General features: G+C 36.8%; 1 protein-coding gene across 1 annotated transcript in view; it reads left to right on the top strand.

Moving 5' to 3' along the window:
* Positions 1 to 13,312, top strand: part of MBD5 (methyl-CpG binding domain protein 5) — a 143,240-nt gene that overhangs the window by 118,514 nt on the left and 11,414 nt on the right. The window contains exons 9-10 of the mRNA XM_029225964.1: positions 792 to 2,000; positions 12,485 to 12,558. Coding sequence (XP_029081797.1) covers positions 792 to 2,000; positions 12,485 to 12,558 — 1,283 coding nt within the window. The remainder of the gene's footprint in view (positions 1 to 791; positions 2,001 to 12,484; positions 12,559 to 13,312) is intronic.

The raw sequence follows: 13,312 nt of genomic DNA, 5'->3' as shown, positions 1-13,312 counted from the left end.
AGGCATTACTACCCTATTTAAAGACTTCAAAAATTTAGTGTCATATCAGAAATAGTTTATTGTTAAGAAAGGGGTATATGTATTTTGTTTTGTTTTATCTTATATTGTATTTCACTTAGATCAGTAGAAATATCAGTGAGTTAGAAATCATTTTTAAATCTGCTTTCCTTTTTAATTTGAGCAGTGCTGGTGACAGATTTGTTTCTCTCTTTGAATTCCAAGTTGCAAAACGTGTAATGACACTGAAAACATGGAGTCATCACCTGGCAACATTTTGGTTTTGTTTTTTTTTTTTTTTTTGTGGTACGCGGGCCTCTCACTGTTGTGGCCTCTCCCGTTGCGGAGCACAGGCGCAGGCCCAGCGGCCATGGCTCACGGGCCCAGCCTCTCCGCGGCATGTGGGATCCTCCCGGACCGGGGCACGAACCCATGTCCCCTGCTTCGGCAGGCAGACTCTCAACCACTGCGCCACCAGGGAAGCCCACCTGGAAACATTTTGTATCCAACCACCTCAACTTTAGTTTTCCTAGAGAATGTTTAGTAATGATGATTTTTTTAAAAAACCTGTTACATGTTTTAATCAAAGAAACTGTACCCAAATATAATCAAGACATAAGCCTTTCTATACAGAGTGACTTTTAATTTCATTTTTGAGTCTTGTTCTTTCTTTATATTGCCTTCCTTGTTATATTTGTTTGTCTTCTGGTAAATCTTAAAATTATGGTCTTTCTCTTTAAGGACTTGAATATTTTTTTCTCTCTCTCTCACTTCTTCCTGTCTATTTCTTTAAGGTGAGAATGCAGGAAGATGCAGCTCTCCTAAACAAAAGAATAAGCACTCAGCCGGGGCTCACAGCACTTCCCGAAAATCCAAACACTACACTTCCACCTTTCCAAGATACATCTTGTGAGTTGCAATCGCGGATTGACCCATCTCTTGGTCAACAGGTGAAAGATGGCCTCATTGTGGGTGGCCAAGGTGATGCTTCCATAGATGCTATTTACAAAGCAGTTGTTGATGCAGCCAGCAAAGGAATGCAGGTTGTCATCACCACTGCAGTCAACAGTACGACTCAGATCAGCCCCATTCCAGCTCTGAGTGCCATGAGTGCCTTCACTGCTTCAGTTGGTGACCCATTAAGTCTCCCCAGTGCTGTCAGTGCGGTCATTCATGGACGAAACATGGGCAGTGTTGATCATGATGGTAGGCTGAGAAGTGTAAGAGGGGCTCGGCTGCCCAGCAATCTGGACCATGGGAAAAACTCAAACGAAGGAGATGGGTTTGAATATTTCAAGTCGGCAAGTTGCCACACATCTAAAAAACAGTGGGATGGGGAGCAAAGCCCTGGAGGGGAGCGAAACAGGTGGAAGTGTGAGGAATTTTTAGATCATCCAGGCCATGTCCACAATAGTCCTTGTCACGAAAGACTCAACAATGTCTCTACACTGCCATTTCTGCCTGGGGAACAGCACCCAATACTGTTACCATCAAGAAACTGTCAAGGGGATAAAATTCTGGAGGAAAATTTCAGGTATAATAACTACAAAAGAACTATGATGAGTTTTAAGGAGAGACTAGAGAACACTGTGGAAAGATGTACACACATCAATGGGAACAGACCTCGACAGAGTCGGGGCTTTGGAGAGCTGCTGAGCACCACAAAGCAAGACCTGGTCCTAGAGGAGCAATCTCCGAGCTCCTCAAATAGTTTGGAAAGTTCTCTGGTCAAAGACTACATCCATTACAATGGAGACTTTAATGCCAAAAGCATTAACGGGTGTGTACCTAGCCCTTCAGACGCTAAAAGCATTAGTAGTGAAGATGACCTAAGGAATCCAGACTCCCCCTCTTCAAATGAATTGATACATTATAGGCCAAGGACGTTCAACGTTGGCGACTTGGTCTGGGGCCAAATCAAAGGACTGACTTCCTGGCCTGGAAAATTAGTAAGAGAAGACGACGTTCACAGTTCTTGTCAACAAAGCCCCGAGGAAGGGAAGGTATACCAATCTTTATCCATTGTCAAATACTAACCTTTGTTCAGATATCAATTATTATTTTTTGTTATCATCACTTTGGATTCTTCATGACTCATTGAGGTCTCACAAACTTCTGGAGCATAAAATGAAGAGGGGATGGTTGTAGTCACCAAAATGTCGTATCGTCAAGGGGTGAGTTGTGAAGCATTTGTAGATCCCACTAGGGCTCAGGGTGGCTCTAACCCAGGAACCAGATTTCCAGAATTTTGTTAACTTTGCCTTCCTTCCTTGCATGTACCTAATTCTTCATTCATACACAGAGAATGAAGGCAAGTGGCAATAATGGGAGAAAAAAAAATATGGTGGTTGCTGGAAACCAACAGTGTGGCAGAGGTAGGGGTCCTCCCAGGCAGCAGGAAGTGCCAGGGGACTGCATCTCTCCCGTATGCTGACATGTGACACATAGAGCTGGCGAGAGGGTAAAATTGGGGTGGAGTTGCAGCCATTTCTGGAAGCAGCAGGTAACATCTGAGTTCAGAATGGAGTCTCCTTTCAGGAAACGTTCTGGGTCTTTATAACATATGGAAATGTTTAACCCCATAGTCTGGTTCTACTTAACACAATCTGATCACATAAATTCAATGAAAACTTCTCCATGAAACTACCATTCAACTTAGAAGAAATTAGTAGGGGTCTTCTGAGCTTCTTTTTCCCCCTCACAATTGGTAGAATTGACTCACTAGGCAAGAAATATGCAGAATGTTTAAAGTAGATAGAAAAATTTATATCCGAGCAGGAGGAGATAATAATGTACATTCCCCACGTATGATGAAGAAACATGTAATTTTTCATCTCCTTAGGAAATAAAAATTCCTCTTACAGGTATATATTATTCTCTTAAAGAGTACATTGTATAAAGCTCTTTCAACTCTGCTCAAACCTCCACTGGCATTTAGGTTTCATGGCAAAGGAAACCAAAAGCATTCTTGCCAGCACAATAAAAGGATTGTCCTTCTCCAAATGACCAGGAGGTCCTTTAACCCGTTGCTTATAATGCCTAATATATACTTGTCAGGATACACTCTGGGCATAATGTTTCTACCTTTGATAAGAAAATGAATTCCATACTCCTATTCACAAAACATTTTATTCTTTAATCTCTCTGAGACCAGACAATCATTCTTTAGGTTGATAAACCTAAATATTTTTGACAGTTTATTCAAAATATAATTAGAAACAGCAAAACTGGGCTTTTATGATATAAACGGACCTGCTACACATACAAGATGTAGACATTAAACTGTTTTATAATCTCTGTGCAAATGAAACCAAGTCTTTTTTGCGTGCCATTTTACCAAAAAAAAGCTTAACTAAGGAAAAGATTATGGCCTCACTTTCCTGGAAACATTCTTCCTGTCCTAAATGACTTGTCTAAATATCTTTTTATGTCCTCAGGAGAATAAAGGCATGTACTTTCAACACATTTCACATTAAACAGTGGTCCAAATCTTCTGCTTAGTCTGTGTTAGCAAATCCCTGAGGTTTGAGTTCCTCACTGATGTTTAAGGAGATGCACTTAAAAAAAAAGAAATCATTATCTAAGAGTCCAAGAAACATTTATTTTACTTTATTTAAATACTCGACTGATTTTCAGTCACTATAAAAGTGGTTCAAAAATCCAGATTCTTCTTCTTTATTATAGACAATAGGTGGATTCCTAATAGAGAGCATAAAATTGTTTCTGTAAATTCAAATATCCCCCCTCCCATTGGCTGACATTGTAATTTTGCATTCTCAAAACTTTGATATCAAAATCTTGATATCAAGATACACTAAAAATACTTCCAATAAATCAGAAAAAGTAATTGAAAGCAAACATTTAGAGGTGAAAAACTGAAAATTTATAATAAAATATTAATGATAACCATGAAATATTTATCTGTCATCAAAAATCAAGGTATAACAGCCTTAAAAGCTCTAGGGCACTTAACATTTAAAAAAAACCTCTGGTCTTTTCAGGACCTACCTCACTTTTGCATATAAAAAAACAAAGTGCTATTTCACAAACCCTTTTTCCCCCTATAGTTCACCAAACAAAGGAAAGGCTTCCTCATAGCTTATTTAATGATGCCCAGCTAGCCAAACCCTGTTCTCAGTTGATAATACCAAGAAAGGTGAAATTTCAAACACAGATCTCTCTGACTTCAAGCCAGATGTCCTCTGCCTCATGTCTTGGTGATCCTGGTCTACCTAGAAAAGACTAAACTATGGTTAATATCTGTGTAAGACAAAGCATGATCTATTTGAAAAGATCTCCTATAAAACATGTTTTACAGTAAAATTGGTTTAAAATTGTGAACCAATTATGATGTAAATTTTATTTACATAGAACTCCTTAGTCCTCACAATATTGGATAAAGTCTTCTGCGTTTATAACTAGACTTCTGCTTTTAGAAAGGTAAGCAGGGTATTAGGTTTCCTTCCATATACTGCCTGACATTTTAATGAAGACAAGAGAGGAAGACAGAGACTGACTTCATAAACTATTTGTTTATTATAGTAAAATCTTATTAATTCTGTCTTGCTGATGTGGAATGTGGGACCATTTCCCCCAGTATGTGTCTCTGTAGTATCTCAGAAGAAAAGGTTCGCTAAACAGTTTGCTTACACATGATTATTTAAAACCTTCTTAGCCTCTCAGATTTTCATATTAGTATTTCTGTGTCCACCCAAGTATGTAACTTAATCCAAGATCCTGTCAGATCCCACCAGATAAAATCTGTGTTAACTCAAGTTTTAGAATAGATTTATTATCTTACCTCCTCCCATCCCTCACATCTCACAAACTTATCATTTGTTTTCTGTTACAATCTTTGTTCTCAGCAAGTCACTTCAAATCCTTTTCGGAAGCAGGCAAAGTAGAAAAAATAATAATAATTAATGAACACAATTGCAGGTTACTAGTTCAGAGCAAGCCAGGCCCCTCTCTTGTTTTCAGGTTGCAGGAGTGGTCTCTGGACTGAGAGGTCAGGGCTGTGATTGGAGCAGGCGCTGAGATCTCCAAGTTGTCCATAACCTGATACTTTAGCCAACTGTTTGTCATGATAGTAAATGACTTGGTCAGCTTAGAAAGACATTTTTAATCTTCCGTGGGGTGTTAAATGTAGCAGAATTACTAATAATGCATTAGAAATGCCCTGCAATTTCTGAGATTCCTTTCTAGGAGGTATGATTTCTACATATCAAATACTGTGTGAACACAGTCCTCAGAGAACTAGAGAGAAAGCCAGATGTGGCAAAAAGAGGCCTGGGCTTCGGGCATTCTTGTGTGGGCTTAAACTCACCTCTGCCAGTCACCTAAATGGTCCTGAATAGGTATATTAATCTCCAGAGCTGAAATCTCCTCACTGCTCAAGTGGGAATATTAATTCCTACTCAGAATGATGTTTAAGAATTAAATGCATTACCGTAAATAGAAGGTACACAAAAGAGGCTCAGTAAAAGTTAGCCTCCTCCTCTCTGTTTTCTATATTAAACAACCTTATGTATATGTGCTGCCGAAGCAAGCCCTGTATTAAACAGCCTTAGGAATTTGGATTCCACCATTATAGAACTGTGGTCATTTGACCTTCATTATTGTTTACCTATGCATTATCTGTGTAAAAAGGACTTACTAACCAGGCTGGGGGTGAAAGGGTAATAATAACATATTTAATGAATGAAATAGTTTATAACTATTTTTTCCGAACCTCAGGACGTTGCATACAAATTGGCATATCTGATTATAAATTACTATTAGCTGTTCATTTTAAGCAGGAGTTCTACTTGGAAGCATTTTAAAGCACTTAGTTTGTTGAGTGAATTTGAAAGCCCCCCTCTCCTCAATGTTTCTAAACACTATAAACTCAGACTTTCTTCCTCTACCTTCCTACCCCACAAAACACTCAACAATAATTAGTAGAGATTTTTAAGTCTGTGTAAAGTTGCACTGAATCACCCCTATATAATACTGTCCCAATATTGAAGTTATGTGACAGCACCGAAGGACGTTATGTGCCTTATATAATACCATTCAGGAAGTGGTATCTCCTTACTAATTCATTTTTTCCTTTGACTATCAGTTTGTAACGAAGTACATTCTAGAAGATATTTATACTTTTTCTAAAGAAGTGGTACAAGCTTCTATCTGAGCCATGAACCCTTTATAGTTTCAGATTTAGTGGCCAAGAATAAGACCTCAGTGCTTAGTCATGGCTGGAGAAATGTACTGCCAGATCTTGGCACAGTATTAAGGAATTCTTGGAAAGGAAAATGGCTTCCACTGGCATTATACCTATACACTATGATGTACAAACATTTTAAGCCTGTGCAACTATGGGGGGTAATGGTTATCTTTATGTATTTATTTCAATAACTATTTTAAAACAGGAAAAAATGCTCTTTTTTTCTAAGATATATTTTGTAATTATCATCCACCATCTTTGATCTTACATTAACTAGCCTAAAAGGATTGACTATCAAGTAATAATCAAAAAATAAAATTCTTATTTTTTTCTGAGTAGATTATTTTTACTCTTTTTGCACACTGTCCCATTGGTCTTCATATTTCATTGTTACATTCGATGTGTGTTCTGACTCAAGCCAAATTTAGGAAAGAATTTATTTCTATATTGGCACCAAAATGTTCCCTTTCAGTGAAATGTTTGTTGCTGTTGGACAGGTAGAGACATCTCCTGATTACCCAGAAAAGTTCTCCATGTTGGTTCAACACCACTTGGTTAAATGAAGACGTTTTTAAAAGCAATGGGTAGGGTGCTCATTCTCTAGACTCACACTTTGACTTTTTTCCACATGGTTATATTTGACAGGTAGAGATTAAAGTAGCTCTCTGAATGGTTGTTTAAAACAGAAAGAACTCATCATTATTAAAACTCATGCCAAATTTTTTTTGACACAATCACTTTCTGTATGTCAGCTCAGTATCACATGCACTCACGTTTTGATGTTATGGAGCAAAACCAGAGATAGCTTACAGTGGCATTCTGGGGATGTGTAACTTGAGATATTGAGCCTGGGAACTAAATTTGGGAGGTATGCCCTCCTGTGAGGTTTAAACACTGTTACTTTGAAGAACATTCTTTCTGGGCTTGATTATCAGGGTTAACTATTTATATTCTTTGGTACTATCATTCTCTGTTGAAAGTGTTCTTTGTGTATTCCCTTTGCCTTATGTATTTTCTTAACCACTTCTGGAAATGAATTATTTTCTCTATACCCAGTCAATATCCACAATATTTTGGCTGCATTTTGGCTGGTGGGGCGGCTGGGGCAATCAATGCTCTGTAGCAACAGAATCTTTTTGAGAAAGGAGCAAAATCGTTTTTGCAAAGGAATAAGCAAGATAAAATCCAGGCAAACAAAGTCAGTGCCTGATCAAAATTTGAAAGGTAATAAACATGAAAAACTAGGTAACATCAAAAATATGAATATTAGGGAAAAGACTAAACTGAGTACAAAGCTTAGGTAAACTTTAGTAAATTGTGGAATACCATGAACTTTTTTTTTTTTCTGAGAAAGATTAAAGAGGAAAAGGAGGACTGTCTCCATTCATAGATAACTGAGACCAAGCACAGAGTTCTTGAGCTTGTTAATACAGTTGTCATATGGTTAGTAGCAAATGAAATCTCAGGTATGAGGCAAATACATGCTTCTGTTATATGGACTTTTAAACAGTGTATCCTTAGAAGTACAAGTTTATTCAAAACATTTAATTCTATATGTCATATGGATCTATATGAAGTGTATTGTCATATTTAGAATAGATTTACTCTAGTCCTATAGTATAGTTCTCTAGTACTTAAAAATGCTGCTATCTGAACTGAAGAGGAAAGGAAACCAAGAAAAAGCCTCAGATAATGCCACCGACTAAAACTGTAATAATGTGGATTTGCTTAGTCCCTTTGAAAAAAATTGTGATTCACTTTATGGATTTTTCCTTAAGTGCTATTGTTGGAAAATTAGATTCATCCTTTCTGTCACAGGTGAGTCAACTTTTTACCCCCAAATTATTTGTTTATCATTAATTCCCATACTTGCAAAACTGTTGAAATATTGCACTTAAGTTAGCAAGACATTTTCAGCTTGAAGATTAAAATAGTTACTATTAAAATAGTTACTATTTAATAAATATTTGATAACAACAAACCTAATAAATGCCTCCTATTTGCTTATTGCTTCAGAACTGCATTTCCCAGACTTCAGCTCAAGTCACATGGCACCTGTACTATTAGTTAAAATTTTTCTTTAAATTCATTTACTCATTTATATATTCATTCAACAAATATTTTGGGCACGTATTATGTAGGCACTATTCAAGCCACTTTAAAAATAACTTCTAGTCTTATTCTAAGGTATCTGTGAAATCACAGGTATAATGTTTTCATATTTTTCTAATATAAATTTATATGGGTATATAACTATTAAAAATGATTAAAGGTCTGTCCATGTTCCACCTAAAACAATTTCACATGCCACCGGTGGCACTTTGGGAAAGGCTGCTTTGGTGTTTATAAAGCACCTTCCTATTTATAATCTTTTTAGATCCTCTCCATAAAGATGTGCACAAGTACTTCCATTTGGAGCTCAGGGAAGCGGCATTCCTAAGGGCACAAGTCACAAGCAGTTAAACCAGGCCCCAACCCTGGTCTCCTAACCCTAAGCTTAGTACTCTGCGTGATACCATTCCCCCAACAACAGGAGCTGATGACGCTGTAGAAATGGGATGGGAAGTGAAGAATGAAAAGGGGCGATTGAGGTCAGCTGTTTTATCTCTGTTATGAAATCTGTGACGTGGCTCTGCTCTATCCTTTGACCTTTGTGTGACAGCTTTGCCTCAGCACTAAGTACCAGCAAAGTAATCACCAAGAGATTTAATCCTGTTATCAGGGATTAAAACCTGTGGGGAGTTTTGACATCTCCTCTAGTTAACTGGCTCTATTCAAAAGTGATCTAGAATCTTTGGTCCAGGTTCTTCTAATACATACTATACCTCGCTTTCAGAGGGTCACTTTGGCTCTCTGAAATGTTTGTGTCTCCTTTTGTCATAGACTTACTTCTGAGATACACTACATGCTACTGTGCTGACCCCAGATCAAACTTAATTAAATTACCAAATGTTTAATACGTGCCTTTTGAACAGAATAAGCAACCAGAGCTTCAGACTTGTTCAGAAAACTCAAATTTCCACCATATAATAATGTCTGGCTCTATGGGTATGTTTCTAACCCTACAGACAGACTACAGGACTATTTATGTCAAAGAATTATTATATCTAAAGAATCTGAATGAATGAAAGAAGGGATTTAGTATTCAACATATGTGTATGTTGATACGTGAGGTAATATATGTACTATAAATACCTATAAGTTCTGGATATCTTTTTCTAATTCTAGAATGACATATGTGCAGAGTTATACCATGATAGCCATTACTGTTAGCATCATCACTGTTAGAATGAGAATATGTTGGCAGATTATTGGTAAAGATACATTATAAAGTTCTCCCCCAATTTCTCACCAAGATAGGAATCAACTTATGGAGCTTCTGCCTTTTGGGTATACAGGAATATAAGATTATGAAATTACAGATTAAAATAGTGTCTTAAATTACTTGCTCCTTCAGTGTAAGTTTTATTTTAAAATACGTATGTGTTTAATCTTTTTAATGTTATATTTATGTATTTGATTCCCAGTACTTTCTTCATTTACCAGTTAGCTAAGTAATTTATGAGGGAGTATTCATTAAATCATTAAATATGATTTCTATTTGACTAGAGATGGAATTTATTTTGTTGTTCCCTGATACCTTTGGTGGGGGGGGGGGGCGGGTATCTTTAAAGACTTTCTTGAATGTTGTGGAAGTAGATGAATATTTCCCCAGAACAAACACACCCACTTCATGTATTATATTTCATAATACAGAAGAGTACTAAACTTGTGAAACCAAATAAACTAAACATTTACTTGTGGATATGTATGATCTTGTCATCTCAGAAATACAGAGTGATGTGTGTCTTACTTATATTTAGTTTCAGAAAGCACCGTCATTGCTTTCTCTTTCAAGGTCATTGAATCCTTTATAAATAATGTAATTTATTATGAGATACCATAGAACCTTAGAGGCATATTTAAATGAAGAAATCATGGTAGAGAATTAGTTCAAAAAAATCACCAGAAAATTATCCAAGCATAAAAAAATTTTTGAAGATAAGTTTGAGCAAGTATCATCTAAATATCTATAAAACTATAATTGGATTTAAAATAATTTGACCTAATTTTTTGAGTATTGTGTATATACATATATACCTACATGTGTATATATGTGTGTGTATATATTTATATATATACCTATATATATTATGTATATTTCAATGTATATTAGAGTTGGTGTGGTGGAAAGAGGCTGCTTTGGAGTCAGGTCTGAGTTTCAGTGCTGGCCATGTTGCTTAAACTCACTTAGTCCCATCTGTAAAGTGACAAAACAATACTAGTGTGCAGTATTACCACATTAAATAATAAAAGAGTACCTTCTACATAATAACTGCACAAGAAATGCTTTTACTGCCCCTTATTTCTTAATTAAAAACAAAAATAGATGATTTTTTAAAAGTAGTTCAACCTAACTTAGTTTTTAAAATTAAGACCAATTGGGTAAGTTTTCATTGTGATGTGTTGCTTTGTTTCACTGTGAATCTGCTTTCTGTTGCCTGCGTCAATCCCTGCTGAGATCTCTCACTACACCAGTTTGTGTCTAATAGAAGTTTATGTTACAGGAGAGCTTTCTCCTGGCTGCCAAGAAAATAATTTAAATATAAGCAGAATTAGCTATAAATTACATAAATGTAAGGTGTGAAATATCTTTCATACTTTCTTTGTGTGAGTGAATGCAAGATAGAACCTCATTTCTAATGTGAAATGTGAAAAGGTATCCAGGCACCTTTTTTTAAAAAACAACACATGGATATATTCATCTTACTTAAGCTTTTCCAGTCATCCCAATAAGACACTTCATCCCTCCTGTAGAATTGTTACTGGAACAAAGTTCTCTCTTGTTCCGGCACAATACATTAGGTATCCCCAATGAACGTGTGTATGTAAGACATTTGGATCCTTTGGGACAAAATACAGAAGTCATGAAAAGGAAAATGTTTCCGTTATTTGACTGTTTTTCTCATTGAATAATTAGAAATGCTTGTTTTCAGACTTGATAATGGAGACCCTTTGTTAATCATTACTGTGTACTAGATTTGAAGGGGTCAAAGAAAAATTATTTATGAATGGTGTTCATGAGTCAGGAAGATTTAAAGACAAAAGTTAATCATTTCCTTGCTTATTAGTGTAAATTTTCTTACCCACTAGGCGTTTTGGCAACCTCTGAATTTTTATACAGAAGTAGTGTAGGGGTGAGGGAAAAACTGGGTTAAGGGATGGTGGGAGACTTACTTTGAAGCTATATTTACACAGCAAGCAGTACTGTTTCTACTTAGATTGTGTTCAGGATCAATAAAAGTAGCAGTGTTTTTCTAAATGTGTTTTTATTCACATACAACATTTCCTATTTATTAATTGCTTTTCTTAGGAGAAGTGGCTTCAAGAACCATAATAGAGTTTATAAGGGGCAGGTGGCAAAGGCTGCACCTCCCCTTCCCCACTAATCCCCCAGCCACCATTTAGTGGCACACTGCCATGAGATAGCAGACGTCACATAACCTAGGCTGGCGGGGGGGAAAGCAGGACAGGGGAGAGGACACGCCCATGAGGTGTAGCAACACCCTCTTCCCACATCATTAAGGAGTACATGCAGCTTAGTGCCCCACTCGTTCTCTGGCCTCTGCAGAGCCTAACGCATACTGAGTAACACTAGCTGCTCTATGCTTAGCTAAGTGTTCAGCGTGACTTGTTGCATTTTAATTCTCACAGCGATTCTAGCAGGAAGGTAGGTATTATTGTCCTCATTTTAAAGAGGAGGAAACTGAGGCTCAGGAAATTTAAGTGTTTTATTCATGCTAGAAAGTGAGGAGGTGGGATTCAGACTTGCATCTGCTGGCTCCAAAGTCCACCCCCTTCACTAACCACCGCCCTTGTTCATCCCTAATGAAATACAGCTTTGCAATTGCTGAGCATCAGGCAGTGCAGAAAGCAAACCAGGATCTCCTGTTTATATGATTTTGTGAAATGAAGGTTATTTAAATTCCAAGTTTTGTTCTTAAAACATTATTTTGAAAATGTTGACACTTTTGAAAGCCAGTCTTTCATTTCCCCTGATGTTGCAGCCTGGGAGCCGCAGAATCAACCTCTGCTGGAGTGAGGACAGAGCATTTGACAGGGCAGTGAGGGTTAAGCCTCCCTTCCCCCAGTGCAGCACCTGCTTGTACAGCAGGAAAATAAACACACTGTTAACAATTGCAGGTCTGGGTAATGTGGTTTGGTCTTCATGCCTTCACTCAGGTGGAGCCCGAGAAGTTGAAGACACTAACAGAAGGTTTAGAAGCTTACAGCCGAGCCCGGAAAAGGAACAGAAAGTAAGCACTATTTTTTTTCTGTTTTGTTTTTCAAGGATATAATTTACTGGTTTTCCTTCAAAGGGACGATGAAATCTCACTGATTTTGTCCATCTTGGTTCTTGCCTAAGTACTGCTTAATAGTTATCATCCAAGAGGACCATTATAGATAAATTAGCTACACAGAAAATATTTTCTTAACAATTTATACTGTGTGTGGGGTTTCCCACTTCATCAGCTCTTTCCTTACTCCTTCCGTCTCCATCGCTCCCATTTAATGGGAAAGAAAATATGATTAATATTCTCAACATGTAGCAATTAGTCTCTGAAAGTGTAGCAAAAGTATATCCCTTTGTAATTCAAATACTTTGGGAGGGGGAATACCCCCTCGCCCCTAGTTGTACACATGTGAATAACTTTGGCAGATTAACTGTTAGTCAAAGTGATGGTAAATCATTATTTTTTCTTGGGGCAGGGGCAATAGGCTTTCTTTGGAATTATAATAATAAGTTGAACTTTGGGACATTATTATTATTCAATTTTTTCTAGATCTTTATAGTCTGAGTAAATGTAGTATGGACAAGTAGATAATGTTTGAAACACAATTTGACTGTAATGCAATGTAGTTTTATATATCATAACTATTTCATTTTAAGGTAGAGAACTATAAATGTGCTTCTGTATATGTACATGGAAAGTTATTTTAAATATGTATATAATCAATACACCTGTTCAGTTACTATAATTTTCATATTATCCAACATCTAAGAATTAT

The sequence above is a fragment of the Monodon monoceros genome, unplaced genomic scaffold (genome assembly GCF_005190385.1).
Source record: "Monodon monoceros isolate NGI ecotype Baffin Bay Population unplaced genomic scaffold, NGI_Narwhal_1 Super_Scaffold_16, whole genome shotgun sequence".
In the NCBI taxonomy this organism is placed as follows: Eukaryota; Metazoa; Chordata; class Mammalia; order Artiodactyla; family Monodontidae; genus Monodon; species Monodon monoceros.
Note: the sequence above shows the minus strand (reverse complement) of the source record. Positions and strands in the feature narration are given on the sequence as shown.